This window comes from Myotis daubentonii, chromosome 8 (assembly GCF_963259705.1).
Source record: "Myotis daubentonii chromosome 8, mMyoDau2.1, whole genome shotgun sequence".
NCBI lineage: Eukaryota > Metazoa > Chordata > Mammalia > Chiroptera > Vespertilionidae > Myotis > Myotis daubentonii.
Window position 1 is genome coordinate 70,773,702 of NC_081847.1, and position 18,014 is coordinate 70,791,715.

General features: G+C 48.0%; 1 protein-coding gene across 1 annotated transcript in view; it reads left to right on the forward strand.

Moving 5' to 3' along the window:
• The first annotated feature begins 11,821 nt into the window (after positions 1–11,821).
• The window catches only part of RIMS4 (regulating synaptic membrane exocytosis 4), a 51,306-nt gene continuing 45,113 nt past the window's right edge, over positions 11,822–18,014 (forward strand). The window contains exon 1 of the mRNA XM_059706974.1: positions 11,822–12,209. Within this exon, the coding sequence (XP_059562957.1) occupies positions 12,113–12,209 (97 nt within the window). The 5' untranslated portion in view covers positions 11,822–12,112. The remainder of the gene's footprint in view (positions 12,210–18,014) is intronic.

Sequence of the window (18,014 nt, forward strand, 5' to 3'; positions counted from 1 at the left end):
TTAGCATATTACACTTTGATTGGTTGAACGGATGACCGGACACTTAGCATATTAGGCTTTTATTATATAGGATATAGGATACTCAAATTTTGAGAGATATTTATTTTACTTGGATTTAAGAATTTTTAAATGAAAACAAAGATGAAAGACTTTCTGAACTTTAGGTAGGTATCCTTCCACCAAAGAGATAGTATCTCCTCAAAGATCCCTCTGGAAAACATCAAGAGGTTGCAGACATCATTTTTTTAAATTTTGTTTTTCAATTACAGTTGACATTCAATATTTCAATTTTAGCTCGTTGTTACCTGCACTGGCATTGTTATAACTTTTCCCCAAACTTCCTGTTTTACTTTAGTTATATTGATATATTTTTTAAAATATATTTTATTAATTTTTTTACAGAGAGGAAGGGAGAGGGATAGAGAGTTAGAAACATCGATCAGCTGCCTCCTGCACACTCCCTACTGGGGATGTGCCCGCAACCAAGGTACATGCCCTTGACCGGAATCGAACCTGGGACCCTTGAGTCCACAGGCTGACGCTCTATCCACTGAGCCAAACCAGTTAGGGCTATATTGATATTTTTACAGTGTTGTATGAATCTGTTAAAGGTTGTTTTTAGTCATGGATTACAGGAAACCTAAGCAAACAGCAGTTTAAATAAACAAGTAGTGAAGAGTTAGGCAGTTGCTGTCACGGGGTTCAGTGCCTCAAGGATGTCAGGACTGGGTTCTCTACAGTTCTTCCGGAGTTTTCCTCATGATTGCAAAACAGCTGCTGTTACCCCAACCATCATGTTCTTGTTCCACCAAGGAAGACAGAGAAAATGACTCTATAAAGAAAGGAAAGCTTTCCACAATTTCTTACTCAGCCACAGATGTGTTATTGCAATCCCTAGCTGCAACTGATGCTGGGAAATGTGGGAATTTTTCTAGTAGGCACCTTTGATGGCCCCAATAAAACTGGTATTTCTTAGTAAGGAAGAACTGCTGATTCTCGCAGTTATATTTTTGTTTTGTATTTAAATATATTTAATATTTACAGGTAACCTTATATACCAAAGCTTCTTTATACTTGAATGATTTCTTTTGATCCACTTCTTGGTTGGCAGGATTTCATTGTTGGGGTGAGCTGCGGCTGGGACCCCAGGAAGCACACATAGAAACCTGCCTTGTACTTCCCTAATGTCTTCACTGCCTTGGAATCAGACTCTGAATTGAAAGAGAGTCGAGGTGGTCCAAACCTGCTTCCCTCCCCCAGGCAGAAGCTGTCCCTTTAAAAGAGAGAGGAGGCAGGGGTAGCTCACTGCTGCCAGATTGACAGCCAACGTGCTCCCTGGAGGCCTGGCATCTGACTGGCAGCAGAAGGACAAGTTGTCTGGGATGGCTGTGTAACACCCGCTCAGCAGGACTCTAAAGTCGGAGGAATTTGTCTTAAGGGTGTTGCTTGTAGCCTGTCCTAGGCACCTCAGGGTCTCCAACTTTTCCTTCCAAGCAGGCCTGGGCACTAGCTTCTCTCCTCCATGCCCTCTATTCTTGGAACCATGGAGTCTTGCCTACAAGACCAGACTCGCTGGGCGCCCAGGACTACACACATTTGAACGGCTCAGCCCACCCCCACCCCCAGAATCCCAGGCCTGGACTACCACTGGCTCTCATGGCCATGTTCTCTTCTCCCACCCCCTCCAGTAATGAACTTGATATTATTTTTCCTAATTATGAAGATACCATAGGCTCACTGAAAAAAAAGAAAAAGAAAAAGAAAGAAATTATACTTAGTAAAAATCACTGCTAACATTTTTCTGATGTTTTCCTACAGGGCTTTTTTTCTGTGCATTATGCATTTTTAAAGTGAGATTTACTTCTATAAACGTATATAAAGCACGCAAATTTTAACTATACGACTGGGTGGATTTTTATGTATGAATACACTGATGTGACCACAACCCAGACCCAGATCTAGAATGTTCCCAGTAGGCTTCCCAATTAACGACCTCCCCACTAAATCTCGATCACCATAGACTAGTCTTTTGTAATTTTGAACTTCATAAAAATGGCATAGATGCATTTTTAAAATTAAAATGAGACATAACTGTTTGATGTCATGTTTTTCCCCCCCAGTGAATTTATCATGAGTGTTTCCCTATGTCATTCTTCTTTCAACAGTTATTTTTCATGGCTATGTATTTTTTCATATGATTCTATGTGATTTGTTTACTAATCCCTTGATTTTTGCACATTGAAGCTTCTTCTGAATTTTTGTTATTTTAAGCAGTACGATTTGAAGCATCATCTTTCACATAGTTTTCCAGAGGGAAGATAGCAAGGTGGTTCAGAGCATGGGTTTGGAGTTAAAGAGATCAGGGTTCGAGCCCCGGCCTGTCCCTTACCAGTTACTAGAACTTTCACAACTTACATCTCTTTGAGCCTCAGTTTCCCCGCCTGAAAATGGACGTGATAATACTCATCTCATCATGTGTTGCTGGAAGGGATAAATAGGCGAAGTATGAAGTACTTAGCATATTGCCTGGCACGGAGTGAACACCCAGTAAATGTTAAGCTGCTATTATTCATCTTCGTGTTCACTTCTAATTATTTTCTTAGAAAAAAATTCCTAGAAATAAAATTGCTGGATCAAAAAGAATGCTTGTCTTTAGGGTGTTTTTTTTAATTACCACAGTTTGCCAAAATGCCCTCCAGAGAAGCTGTGCCAACTCACAGAACTACCAGCTGTGTGTGAGGAAAAGACCAGAAAAATGTTAGCAGGGAATGGTGCCCTTTCACCATTCTATCAACAATGAGTATCACCACAAAAGAACGAGAGGGAGAAGGAACACAAAGAAGGAAAAAGAAAAAAGAAACTTTGTCGATCAAATGGGGGGTGGGGATGGGGTGAAGAGGGAAATCCCTTAATGCTGGTTTGCTTTTAGTGAGGTTGACCATTTCCTTTTTTTCTATTGGCCATTTGTTTTCTTCCTTCATTTGGAAATTGCCCTGATCAGGTGTTTTGCTATTTTTTTTCTGTTGGGACATTTGCTGGTGTTTCAATAACCAGACCATTACCCAATTTAAAAAGTCCTGTTCTATCCTGCATGGGTGGCAGTTCCTATAACTCAGCCATGGATGTGTTATTGCACATCTGGGCCTTGGTCCCCGTTCCCAAGTTCTCACCTTGGTGGTCTACCTGATTTCATGGTTCCTATTTTTGCCAGGACCCCCTTTCACCACATCTTGTCAGCCTGAGATGTATAGGCTCCAGAGCAACTAATAATTCTCTCTCTCTCTCTCTCTCTCTCTCTCTCTCTCTCTCTCTCTCTTATTCTTCTAAAAACATGCTGAACATGTTTGTTCAGCATTTGTTTAGAAGAGAGATTGGGTGATACATGAAGATGGAGTTGAAATGGAAGACTCCATGTGGCAACAAGCAATTCAGCTCTGGCCCTAAACTTGCATAACTGGCTTAATGAAACTAGAGCCCTGCACTTAGACAGACCCATCTTCCTTGGAAGGTCACCTTGCAGACTAAATAGTCTCCCCACACTCCCTCAATACTCCAAACAGTTTTTTAAAGTATCAACTTTAAACAGGTATAGTGACATCCTTGAGAGGAGTTCAGGTCAATATAATCCTCTCCATCTCATTTATTTCTAAAGTTGTTTCAGCACCTTCTATAGAATGCACTCTTGGTAACTGCCCCTCTGACTAGTACCTTACTGGTTCTACCTGGATTTCTGAGATCTTTGGGGTCATTCCTTGCCAAAGAAGCAATCCAGGAGGAAAGGCCATGAAGGCAATGTTTAGGAAACCTAGTTATCCTGAAAGAAGACACCATTCCTAGCTATTAAATTGGAAAATATTTTTTAAAAGGAAGAGATCCCTAACCGGTTTGGCTCAGTGGATAGAGCGTCAGCCTGCGGACTCAAGGGTCCCAGGTTCGATTCCGGTCAAAGGCATGTACCTTGGTTGCGGGCACATCTCCAATAAGGCAGCTGAATCGATGTTTCTCTCTCATCGATGTTTCTAACTCTCTATCCCTCTCCCTTCTTCTCTGTAAAAAATCAATAAAAATATATTTTAAAAAGATAAAAGGAAGAGAGAGGAGAAAAGAAAATGAATTTTCTTGAAATTAACTTAACTACTAAAGGAGATTTTAAAAATATATATTTTTATTGCTTTCAGAGAGGAAGGGAGAGGGAGAGAGAGAGAGATAGAAACATCAACGATGAGAGACAATCATTGATCAGCTGCCTCCTGCACACCCCACACTGGGGATTGAACCAGCAACCCAGGCATGTGCCCTGACCAAGGAGATTTTTAAAAATTTCCTGGATAAATAGAGGATCTGGATCAATGGAGAAATATCCTATGTTTGTTGGAAGGTAAGACATAATTGGCATTGTAATTGTGTCAATTCATATATTTCTAACTAAATATATGTAGGAGATAAATTGGATAAACCAACTTTAAAATTGCAAGGAAAAGTAAGTTCCCACAAGTAGCTAAGACGAGTATTCTCAAAAATAAAAGAAAGGTGGGATCTCACCCAACCAGGCTTTGAGACATACTATTAACTCTAATTTGGCAAAGTGTGCTATTAATGCAAGAACTATAGACCAATGGAACAGAGGAGAAGAATCCAGAAACAGACATATGTATATTTGGTATGTGATAGATGCGGCAACATAAATCAGTGGGGAAAGGATGGGTTGTTTGAATGGTGTGGGGGAAAGTAGCTCCACTGGACAAAATAAAATAAAATTAAATTATATCCTATCCACACCACAAAAGGACAATCTTTAGATGGTTTAAGAAGCTGCAGAATATTAAAAGGCAAATCTTTATGATATTGCATTAGGGATATCTTTATCTTTATGATATTCATTTCTTAAATAAATATAAAACGTCCAAACCATAAAGGAAATGATTGAAGGATGTCAATAAATGATATCCCATACAAAACTAATGAATGATTGACAGATTGGGAAAGTGTATTTACAGCAACAATCAATAAAGGATTAAAATTTAAATTCCACAAGAAACTTGGCAGTAAATCAGCAAGAAAAAAACTGGCAACCTAACCGAAAAATGGGCAAACTCAAGCCAAGAGGAACTCAAGTAGTGAATAAACGTGTGAAGAGAAACTCAACTTATTCATAACCAGAGAAAGAACAATAAAGACAACAATGCCATACTGCTTTGCATTCATCGGACTGGCAAAAAGAAGAACGGTGATATCAAGTGCTGGCCAGGAGTAGGGAAATGAGGCCCTATTGCCTTGTAAATTAGTGTAGCCACTCTGAAGAGAAATTTCAAAATATTTAGTCAAACTGAATATATTTTAATCCATTATGTTTTAAATTGTGGTTCATGGCTCATTAATATGTTATAAAATCAGTTTAGCATGCTGTGAGCAACATTTTAATCCTCACCCAAGTATATCAATCGGTTGCTTCCTACACCTCAGGCACACCCCACCTGCACTCCACCCCGACCAGGGATCAAACCTCCAACCTAGGTACGTGCCCTGTCCAGAATCAAATTCTCAACCTTTCAGTGTACAGGAGATGCTCCAATCTACTGGGCCACACTGGCCAGGACTATGATCAACATGTTAAAAAGGAAGTTGAATTAAATAGAGTAAAACACATCAGAAAGCTTTTCTCACAATAAGGGTAAGTGTTATTTCACAAAACTTTTGTTTTACTTATGTGTGTGGAGGAGGCCTTACCAGATTATGATGTAAAATATATTTCTTATTGTGAGTCCTAGTCAAATAAGTTTGAAAGACACTGGTAATCCTACCACCTCGCAATCCCACTTCTGCATAGAAACTCTAGCAAAGGTAGATAGCCATGAAGATATCCGTCACAGAATTGTTTATAAAGCAAAGTGATGGCAACCAGTTACATTAGTCTGAAAATAAATTTTAGAAATGAAGATAAAAACTAAACAGTAGTTCAAGTGAATAAAGTAGAGTTACATAAATTAACACAGATCTAAAAAAACAGTATTGATCGACTAAAAAGAGGCAATAGAATGAAATGCATAGCATGGTAGCATTAACACCAGGCCTGCATCCACCTCCCTGTCTGCCCCTTTCTTCCTCGAATCAGACACGAAGACAAATGCCATTAAAATCTACATTTAGAGGTGGTTTCAAGAAACAAAACAACGAGGGGTTCTTATTGAAGGCAGGCAGGGAATGTCAAACAGGTCACTGGCAAGAGATACCATCAGGTGAGTGTATCCTTTGGGATGCTTTTGGTGACCAAAGAGCCCATAGTAATATGTATTAAACAATAATGCTAACGATTACACTAAGAGACTAAGTAGGGCAGCTCCAAGCTTGGTTAATTCGGTGGCTCAGTGACATCATTAAGGATCTGGGTTCTTTCTTTTACCTGCTCTGCCAAATAGTGTTTCAGCTTTGTCCTAATTTAGCTTCCCTCCTGGTTGCAATGAGTATATGTTCAGCAATGAAAAAGGTAATGTTCCTCTGTACATGTCTATTTTTCTTTTATTTTTTAAAATTATTTATTGGTGAGAGAGAAACATCAATATGTTGTTCCACTTATTTTTTTAAATATGGTTTTTAAAACTGATTTTAGAAAGAGAGGAAGAGACAGAGAGAAACATTGATTGGTTGCCTCCTGTATGCACCTGACTGGGGATCAAACCAGAAAGCCAAGTATGTGCTCTGACCAGGAATTGAACTGGTGACCTTTCGTTGCAAGGAACCATGATCAACCAACTGAGCTACAAGGGCCGGGACTGTTATTCCACTTATTTGTGCATTCATTGGTTGCTTCTTATATGTCCCCTGACATGAGATTGAACCTGCAACCTTGGCGTATTGGGACAACACTCCAACCAACTGAGCTACCAGGCCAGGGCTAGTGTGTCTATTTTTCAAGAGCGAGGGAAGCCCAAATTTCACTCCCATCACATTGATTATAATTGAGTCCTATGTATACACCAAACCCTGGCCAAAAAAAAAGGCTATGTAGTGTGAATTACCCCAATAAAAACAAAGAAAGAGGTAGGGAGATGGATTTGGGTAGGCAATCCACCAAGTATGTTTCAGATGACTTCAAGAAGAAATGGGGAAAAAAGAAGAGGAAACGGAACTGGGAACTAAAATATCAGGCAGCAAGGCTGATTTTCTCTGTTTATCTCTACAGAGTTCTTTCTCACTCGCTCCTGCTTCTCTGCACAGTCTGGCTTTCTTTGCCCCACATGGCCCATGACCCAGACAAGGCTCCTTTAACCCACGTTGATTTCTCCTCCCAGCTCAAGTACCCAGACCCCGCAGTGGATGTACTAGCCAAGGTAGGCTAATTGCTGCAACAAGCGAGTCTGAACTCTCAGTGACTTCGGACAATAAAATGTTATTTCTTGCTTACATCGCAGTCCAATTTGGGTCAGTGTGTGTGTGTGTGTGTGTGTGTGTGTGTGTGTGTGTGTGTGTGTGTTGGTTGAGAAGACCCAAGAAGAATGGCAGCCCTTGATGTAGGGGCTGCTACAGGTGAAGCCTGGCTTGAGGCAACCCAACCCAGGTCTGCAATAACGCCTGACTTAGTGGCAGAACTGTAGGCATGAGCTAACCAAGTATGGGGAAATCACACCAGGAGTCCACTGCCTACCACTATATTGTTGGCCAGAGGCCCAGTCCACTTTGTTAGCTGCCTTCCCTCCTCCACACTGTCAGCTTCCGGGACCCCCTGCCACTCTTGCTAGGTGAGTAGGCAACCTGGAAGGCAGCAGGGAAAGCATTGGCTCACATCAGGTATGGCCATTGTAGGGCATGTTCTGAAGAAGCACTGATTCTTCAGGTGCTGCAACAGATTTGTCCAAAGCGCTATGCAGCTTTAGGCAGTCTCTTGCACCTTCTGGCCTCAGTTTCCCTCTCTCTCTGAAGAGGGAGCTGGATGACCATTAGATCCTTCCAGCACGGGATGTCTGTCTCTTACAGAGGGGGCTGTCCTGTCCTTAGTAGTAGGAGCTCACACTTGCAGCGCACTCACTGTGTTTGGGCTCTGTTCTAAGAACTCCACATTTATTCCTCGCTCGCTGATAGCACACTGTGAGGCACGGTCCCCATTCTATAACAGAAGAAACTGAGGCCCAGAGACGTTAATTCACTTGCTCAAGATTACCAGTCCCTTGTGGCATATAATATTTATCCCAGAACTTAGTGGTGTAAAACCACAGCCACTTACTCTGTGGGTCAGGAATCTGGGGAGGGCTCAGCTGAGTAGTTCTTGTTGGAATGTCTCTTATGCAGTTGCCATCAGAACTGAGCTGGGGCGGCCTCGAAGTGGGACACCCCAGATCACTCCTCACATGCCTGCTGCTAATGCTGGCTGCCGGAGTGCAGGTGAGCAGGCCTTCCTGTGGCCTCTCCAGCACAACCTCTCAGGGCATTTGGACTTCCTATATGGAGGCTGGCTTTCTACAGAGTGGGCAACCCGAATGAGCCACAAAGAAGCTGCAGGACGCTTTCTGACCTAGCTTCAGACGTTGGCATAGCACTTCTTTTGCATTCTACTGGTTATAAGCCAGTCACTAAGGGTGACCCAGTTTAAGGGACAGGGACACAGATGTTACCTCTCAATGGGAGGACAAAAAATGTGCACACGTGTTTTAAAACCACCGCAGGGATTCAGCTCCAAAGGCTGGCTCATTGCTGGTCTTTCAGACATTCCTCATGGGTCTCACGGAAGGTTTTGGGTAGAGGAGAGCCAGCTGCTGGTTTCAGTTTTCACAGGGTCCCTCTGACTGCTGGGTGCAGTAGCGTGACGCCCAGAGAGGAGGTTGCTGCAAGACTCCTGGGGAGAAATGACTCTTGGGGAGGGGGGTGGGGAGGAGAGGGATGAAGGGAAGTTGTCAGATTCTGGATACATTTTGCGTGTAGAATTGATAGGAATTGCTGATGGATTGAATGTGGCAGGTGAGAGAAAGAGGGGAATCAGAGATGACTCTAAGATTTATGGCCTGAACAGTGGCAAGAAAATGGAGCTGCCAATTACCAAGATGGGGATGATCGGGGGAGGGGAGGCTGTTGACTCATAATTATCGCACCAAGCTGCTTTCAAGCTAGGTCTGGTTCCGGGGAAGAGGAGAGGGATCAAGAACATTTACCTGTGCCAGACACTGTGCTGGGTGCTTCACATATTGTGGTAGGCAGAATTGTAAGAATGACTCCAAAGATTCTGGCCCTGGCTTAAGCCCCTCCTGTTTGAGTATGGGTAAAACCTCTGGATATAATGAGATATCACTACCGTGATTATGTCACGCTAGAGGCCCGGTGCATAAAATTTGTGCACTTGGTGAGGGGGTCCCTCAGCCTGGCCTGCACCCTCTCGCAATCCGGGAGCCCTCAGGGTATGTCCAGCAGTCAGACATCCTTAGTGCTGCCACAGAGGTGGGAGAGGCTCCTGCCACCACCACTGCGTTCACCAGCCATGAGCCCAGCTTCTGGCTGAGCAGTGCTCCCCCTGTGGGAGTGCACTGAACACCAGGGGGAAGCTCCTGCATTGATCATCTGCCCCCTGGTGGTCAGTGCGCATTATAGCAACCAGTCGTTCCACTGTTCAGTTGATTTGCATATTAGCCTTTTATTATATAGGATCAGAGGCTCGTTGCAGGAAGATTCGTGCAAGAATAGGGCTTCCTAGGGCCTATTCCTGCAAGAATAGGGCTTCCTGAGGCCAGAGCAAAGCAGGACGCTGCCTCGCTCCCTCCCATCTCTGCTGCCTTGGCTCTGCTCCCGTCTCCGCTGCCTCGGCTCCCTCCCTTCTCCACCGCTTTGCTCCCTTCTGCAGAGCTTGGCTTCCTTCTACGCTGTCTTCAGTCTTCGCTCTGTGCCTGCATATGCAAATTAACCACCATCTTTGTTGGGTTAATTTGCATACTTGCTCTGATTGGCTGCTGGGCATAGCAGAGGGACGGTCAATTTGCCTGTTTCTCTTTTATTAGTGTAGATTATATGACAAAGGGAGATTATCCTGGTAGACTTCATTTAATCACAAGAGCACTTTAAAAGTAAAATTTTCTCATGTTAGTAAGCAGAAATTAGGGAGAGTCAAAGGATGAGAAGTGTTTGACATCCTGATGATCACCCTGAAGATCGAGAAGACCATGTGCAAAGATCAGAGAGATACTTCTAGGAGCTGAGAGAGAGACTCCAGACAATGGGCAACAGGGAAACAGGGACCTCAGTCCTACAGCCACAAAGAACCGAATACTGTCAACAACCAGAGTGAGCTTGCAAACCGATTCTTCTCCAGAGCCTCCAGCTAAGACCCCAGTCTTGCTGATAACTCGTGAGGTCCAAGCAAAGAATCCAGGTGAGCCTGCTCAAACTTCTAACTGATGGTGTTGTAAGCTAATACATGGGTGTTGTTTTTAAGCCTTGTAGTTTGTTATGCTGCAGTAGAAACTTATTTTACTTAATCCTCACAACCATCCAAAATGGAGGGTCTCATCCCCATTGCACAAATGAGGAACAGGTAGGTGAGGTAAAGGGGCTTTGCCCTGGGTCACACAGTGCCACAGTTGGGATGGAAGGAATCTTACCAACTCACCAGGCTGCTTCACAGAGGGGGTGTCAGAGCAACTGGCAGAGGTTAGGCTGGATGGGGGCCTCAGCTCCTGGTCAAGGCCAGGGAATGGAGTTCCAGTTTCTGATTGCGATTGTGTTCCTCTCAGGGGCTCTGAGTGACTGAAGGTGTATATGCGGGAGTGTCTGTGTAAGCTTGGTGGTGTGTGTTTCATTGTGTGTGAGTCTGAGCGTGTCTGTGCATCAGGATATAGCTGTCACTGGGAGTGACTAAGTTGTATGTGGCTATGTCTCTGCATGATCTTAGCCAAAAGGCCACGAAGCAATATGGCTGTGTCTCAATGTGAGCATGTGTGTGCCCACTGAAGTGTGTCTGAGTGTCTCCCACTGAGGGTCTGTATAAGGGTGACTGTATGAGTCTGACAGTGTTTGCCAATGTTTGTGTGTATGTGTGAATCAGTGCTGAGAGAGCCGTCACTGGGGGGAGGCTCTGAGTATGTCTGTGCAGGTCTGAGAGTGTGTGTCTTCGGAGTCTGAGTGCCCATGTATGTGAATTCTGGGGTGTCTGAGTAGTGTGGGTACATGAGAGTGTGTGTGCCCGTTTGACCTTCTCTGTGGGTTTGTGTGAGATCTGAGGGTCTGTCTCCCTGTGTGGCCAATCGTGTCTATGCTTGTTGCTCAGTGAGTCTGTGTACCCACGTGCATCTATCTACCTGTGTGGGTCTGTGAGAGTCTGAGGGTGTCTCTGGGTGGATCTGACTGTGTGGGTCTCTGGGTGTCTGGAGTCTGTCTGTGGTTGGTTCGGCAAGTGTCTCCGTGAGTGAGTACATCTGGGTGAATCTCTCAGGTGTGCGTATGAGTCTGATGGTGGCCGTGATGGATTTTGCAAAGTGAATGCAATAGAGCGGGTACCTGTTTGAGCTCCTCCGTGGGTTCACGCGTGAACCTGAGGGTCTCGCGTGCCGGTCCCTCCTAGTGTGTCCCTTCTGAGCGGGTCTGTGTCCCTGGGTGCGGCCTGTCTCGGTGGGTGGGTGACCGGACGCCTGCATCAGGCCAGTCTGAGGGCAGCGTGTGGGGTTGGGCACGGCCACGGGGCCGGGTCACAAATAGCCTGGCACAGCTCTCCCTTGGCGCACACCTGCCGGGCTCGGGTCGGCGGGCGAGAAGGCCCCTCCCGCGCCCACGGGGCTCCCACGCCCCGGCGCGCGGCGCCCCCGCTCGCGGGCGGCGCCCATTGGCTGCGGCGCGGCCCCGAGCCCGCCCCCCACAGCCGGCGGGGGGCGCCGCGGGCCAGAGAGCGCAGCGCCGCCGCCGCCGCCGCCGCCGCTTCCACCACCGCCGCCAGCACCTCCGCCGCCGCCGGGAGCACAGCGCGCCGCGGGCTCCGCACACCGCCGGCTCCCGGCCACCCGCCAGCCCCGCCGCGGAGTCCCGCCGGCCCCGGGCCGCCGCCACCACGCCGCGCGCCGTACTCCGCGTCAAGAATGGGGCGGCCAAGCTGCCCAAGCCGCCCGCCGCCGCCGCGGCCGAGGCGCCCGGCGCCGGGGCCGGCATGGAGCGCTCGCAGAGCCGTCTCAGCCTGTCCGCCTCCTTCGAGGCGCTCGCCATCTACTTCCCGTGCATGAACTCCTTCGACGATGAGGACGCGGGTAAGCGCGCCGCCCCCCCGACCCCCCTCGACCCCGGGGGCTGTCTCGGGAGCCGAAGCCGGAGGCCCCCTCCCGGACCCGGTGCGTCCTTAGAGGCGGCTTCTCTCTTCTCCCCCCGCCCCCTCCGCAGCCCAGCTCGGGGCTGCGCCCCGCGGTCTCCTTCCTCACCCCCGGGACCCCGGGGTCTCTAGAAGGCGGTGTCTTGCAGCCTCCGCCGCCCCCTGGGGACCCGTAGATCCTCTGCGTTCTCCCCTTTCCCGCAGGTGGGCCCTTTAGGTCGCCCGCACCGACTCTCCTCGCTCACCTGCGCCTACTGGGTGCCCCCTGGCTTGTCCCTGGATCGGACCTGCCACCCTTCCTGAACCTCTGTGTGCCCCCACTCCTTAAACCCACGGGCTTTGGCTGCCTCACCCCTGGGGCTCCAGTGCGCCCCCCACCCCCCGCCCTTGGAGGTGGCGCACAGACCTCAACTCTCCATCTTTTTCCTGGCTGCCTCCAAAGGCTCCCTGCCCTAGACCCCCTGCCCTGCGGCCCAGGCCTTTAGCGCCCATTTGTCTCTCCTCCGCTTCTCCTAGAGGCGGGGTCTCGGGACTCCTGGTCTTATCAGACTGGAGCGGATCCCCAGGGTGGAGTGGGGGGAGCTGGCCGGATGACGGCCTATCCTCTCCTTTCCAGCCCGCTGGTTGGGGGCGGGGGGGGGGGGGGGGGAGGGAGGGGAGTGCCAGCTCTACACCTGCGCGCCCTCCGCGTGTGCCCCTGACCCCGGGTGCTCTTGTCCCTGGAGCAGCCGTTTCGGATGGGCTGAACCTGGGCACCATCCAGCGCCCGAACCTCTGACACTCTGGCCTGTGTGCAACCTTAGCCAGAGCCCGAGCGCGGGGAATGTAGGGAAACCTGCTCTTGGGGGCTCTGGGACCAGGCAGAGGGAACATGAGGGCTCCGGATCAGGTTCTGCCCTGTGGAAGCGAATTCACCAACAGGTGGGGTAGCTAGAGGGCTTGGGTGAGAGTTCCCCAAGGAGTGCCACATTGGGAGTCAGAATCAGGTTCCAGCCTGGCTTCTCTACTATTACCTGTGACCTTGGGCAAGTCATGCCACCCCTAGCCTCAGTGTCCTCATCTGAAAAAGGGGATGGCAGTGCCGCAGACACAAGGGTGGAGTTAAAAGCGTCTTGTAAGCTGAAAATCTGAGAGCCTTTATAGTCAATCAGGGGTCAAAAGGGAAGAGGGGTGTATGTGGTGGAGAGGGGCAGCATGGCTTCATGGACACTCTTGAGAACCTGATGAAAAAAAATGGACTATCTGTAAAAAAAAAAATACACATGTGCACACCCACAGAATTTTGTCCATAGTTTTAGAAGTCCATGGGCCCTGCTGAAGACTCCTGCCTGCAGGGGTCCTGGTCTGGTCAACCTGTTATCCGATAACCATGGAATGGAGCTGTGGGTAATGTGGGTCACATCTTCTTGTTGGAGTAGGAGGCAGGTGGGGGAAAAGGAGAAGACTTTGTTGGCTAAGTGAGTGAATGAATGGCCGGTGGAGGGGGGCGGAGGAAGGGGGGGGCGGGGCGGGCAGACCTTGGCAGACCTGTCTTGCTGTAGACCTAGAGATGGGGGTGGGGTAAAGATGGTGACTGCAGAGCCATTTTACAGAATCACCATTTTACGGAAAAAATAACTGAGGCTCAGGGCCTTAACTTCCCCCTTCAGGTAGCTGAGGGAAGATGTACTATTCTGGACAAGGCAAGGTGAGGAGGAATGGAGGGGCTCTCTAACACAGTGGCCTCCCTTGGAACAGAATCAGAGAGAAGCAATCAGGTGAGTATGGGGGCTGGGGGAGGGAGCCCTGACTTGATGGTCAGGGGCTCTCCTGAAGTTCAACAGGCCACGTGGGTCTCAGGAGCCAGGCTGGGCAACAGCGTGGGTTTGTAGGAGCATCCATGGCAGGGACAGTTAGGTTTTTCTCCAAAGTCATGCTCCATGTCATGGGTCAGATGCCTTGGTGATTGAGACTGGTTGCAGGTGACCTGCTCTGGTTTCACTTAAGCCAGAATAGGTAACTTTGTGTCATGTTAGAGATTTTTTTAAAGATCCACCTGATTTTTTTTCAAGTGGATTTCTTCAAATTCTTAAGGTTTTCACTTGGAAAAGACAGAAATCATCTTGTTCAACCTTCCCCTCCCCCCCAATGCATGAGAGAGAGAGAGAGAGAGAGAGAGAGAGAGAGAGAGAGAGAGAGAATATGTATATACGTACGTGTGTGAGAGACTGAAGCCCCGGGGTGTGTGTGTGTGTGTATAACCCAAGGTCACCCAGTGAGGCAGGCACAAAAAGCGGAGAGTAAAATCAGATCCTCTTTCCAGTAAACCACTAGCCTTCTCTCTGAAAGAAGATTTTTAAAAAGCCAGATCTCACTGTGTAGAAAATGGTTCCCAGGTGAGGAGGCCCCAGGGCGCGGCTGACAGCCAAGGGTTTGGTTTGGGCATCTCATGCTCACTGTCTGTTCATCTTCAGGGATGCTTCGGGTTTGGGAGGGGAAGAGAGAAAGTCAAGTTTCATTTCCGGAAGACTAATGAGCACCTGGTGAAAATCGGAAGTAGGGACCGTCGTCTTGGTGCTCAATTTCTCTTGTTCTCCTCAAAGTCATTAATTTTCTCCTAAAAAAAGCCTTTTGGATTTATTCTTTTAGAACAGCATCGCGCTGAACTAATTTCTAAAAGCAGCTTGAATAATCTCTCAGATACTGGACAGAGACTGCTTCAGGGGGACTGTCCGAACCGGGTTCACTCCATTGTCCTCTTCTCCATTCCCGCCCCACGTCCCCTCAAGGGCTCAGAAGTGTGTTTCGGAAGGCCTCTGGCTCATCCAAGTGCCTCCCCTTTTTGCTGCTTCTGACTCCTGTCGAAGGCATCTTTTCCATCAACCAGATTGAGCCACAGCCATCCTCAGGGCTTACCTGCCACCCTTAGCTGGTTTCTTGAGAAACTGTGTGAGGAGGAGACTATTTCATTAGCCTTAACTGGGCCAGAGCACTTTCCTGTCTTGGGCTGGGGAGGTTTGAACATTTTGTGGGCAAAGGAAGCTGCCCCTTCCTCCCACCCCTTTCTAGCCACCCTGGGGCTTGGGATGCTGGTCATGGCAGATTCCTAGAATTCCTTTCAAGAAGCACCTTTGCTTGCACGCTTAGAACTCCTTTCTTACGCTGCTTTTGGCCCTTTTCACAGAGATGCTGGGTTTTAGGGAGGCCTATACTTGGGGGCATTTTTGTGTCTGTGTCTCCATTGCTCAGCCTTGTTGGCACTGGATTTGTAATTGAGGAGGAGTTAGACACGGGACCTTGGCTTTCTCATCTGTCTGAGAAAGAAAATAGTAGCATGGACCACATAAGGTCAACATTTAAAAAATGATTGCCTTTGACTAGGCATCCTCCTAGGCACTTTAAATATATTATTTTAATTCTTTCCTCATAGCAACCTTATAAAATGAACACTCAACAGCCTCATTTTTAGATGAGAAAATCAAGGCACAGAGAGAGTGTTCGTTCAAGGTCACTCAACCAGGAAGTGAGGGAGTTAGGATTTGAACTTGAACAATCTGACTCAAGCATCTGTGCTTCTAATTATTATGCTGTTTGTGCTATGCAAAGGGTTTAATACAGTCAGTACCTGGCACCAGGTAGGCTTGCAATACCCGTTAGCTATTTTCTGTCTTATTACCAAGACTTGTTTCTGAACATGAGAGTGAAAAAGAATCTGTGGGCTTGAAGAAGGGGAAAACCTGATTCTCAAAAATGTTAGCTCTTATAATTTTTAATAAGCTAATTTTATTGCATTGTTACAGTAATTAAGGCAGAGATTGGCCCTCCTTCTTGGAATTGGTTTAAAGATGGGAATTTGGGGGACTTGCATGCGGAACAAGAGGGTGGGGAGCAGTGCAGCTCCCTGTGTCCCTGTTCTTCCTGAATAGTTAATTTTCATCACATGTATAGTCCTAGCCCTGCCACCCTGCCTTGGAGCACAGCTGGGTCTCCAGTTTTCAGCAGATACCAAAGGGGGGTGTTATATCAGGGTCTGGACTTGAGGATGATGTCCCTGAGTCTGACCAAGTGGTTTTGGTGGCCAGTTCTCCCCTGCCCGGGAGAAGGGCGGAGAAGCTAGAGCAGCCAGCTCTGATTTGCCCAACGGATGCTTCGATCCAGCGCAGGGAGGACGTTGCCATGGCAACACCGGCTGGCTACCGGTCCCTCTCCTAGCCATTCGGGCAGCATTTCTGGGCTGGAAAGCTCTCTATGGCACCTCCCTCTTCTACTCGGGCCAAATCTGGTGGGTGGGGTGGCATGGTGGGTGGGTCCCACAAACAAATACCAAAGCCCACTCCCCTTCTCTTTGGACAGACCAGAAATGGAAGGAGGTTGTCTGAGTTACTTATCCTGGGTTGTGGGGCGGAGATACCCATATCCTGCCAGACAGATCCTGGCAGGGGGACTCAGAGCTCCATCCCCCCGCCCCCATTTACTCCACTTGGCAGAGTTCTCTTTCCCAGACCAAGTGCTAACTTTTGTCCTTGAAATTTGACCTGAGGTTTTTCTGGGAAACAAAATGTCCTGCTGTTCCACCCCTTCCCCCTGAGATGGTGGGGACAGAGTGCTTCAGCCCTAAGAGGGGGGCTGGACGGGTGAGGAGGAGGCCTTAAAATATCCTCTGGGGTCAAGGCCACTTGAGGGCATGAAGTTGAAGTTGTGAAGCCTCCATTCCCACCTTCATCTCTAGGGTGGGCCACTTCCTGTCCCCCTGTCCCCTTCCCCAGTTTCCCACCAAGTGCAGCAGTCTCCTCTATGTGTTGGGCGTTGGGCAGAACTCCTCTAGGTTTGGATAACTGCGGCACGTTAAAGAATTGAGCCAGTTATTCCCATGGTTCAGGTTGTGAGAATATGGACCCAAACTACTTTATCTTACGCCAATTACCCTGAAAGAAGTCTCTCAGAAAAATCAGGTTTCATCCCTTCCCCCATTACATGGATCACTGGCATAAGCATCTGCTCTGGTGCTCTTAGAGCTCTTTTAATTTTAACGATTTTTAGAGAGTGAGGAAGGGAGACACAGAGAGAGAAACATCGATCTGAGAGAGAAACATCGGTCAGTTGCCTCCCATACACGCCCAACCAGGGATGGAACTCAAAACCTAGGTAGGTGCCCTGACCAGGTATCGAACCTGCAACCTTTTGCTATGTGGGACGATGCTCCAACCATCTGAGCCACCCGGCCAGGGCAGAACTCTTTTCTTAAATTCTCTCTCCCTCATGAATCTCCTCTTCCCTGTCCCCATGCTGCCAGACTCCTGACTCCAGCCTCCGTGCCTTTGCTGCTGCCAAAGGCCCACCTGGTCCTGTTTGGTAGGAAGGGGGAAGGAGGGATGCCTTCCTTTGAGCATGCTGCTGCCTCACTCCCCGCCCTCCTCCATCCCAGAGGCTGAGTGAGGGTGAGTGAGGGTGGGCAGAAGAGTGGAGGAGAGCGAGGGTATAGAGAGCTTCTGTGTTGGCCGGCCTTCTCTCCTGTCTCAGGGCCTTTCTTTTCGTTTGCCTCCTCTTCTCATTGTGGCCTTAACAACCATCGCTTCAGCATGTCTTTTAAGAATTGTTAGAAAGGTGCCAGTTTTGGAGAATGTGCTCAGGGAGATCTAATAGATTACATCTCCCCCACTGTAATCTATTCTCTGTCTCCCTGCCCCCCGCCCCCTTTTCAGATCTACAGTCAGTCCCACTGTCTGGCAGAGCCCAGTTGCCACCCTCTTGTCACCTGGAATGACCA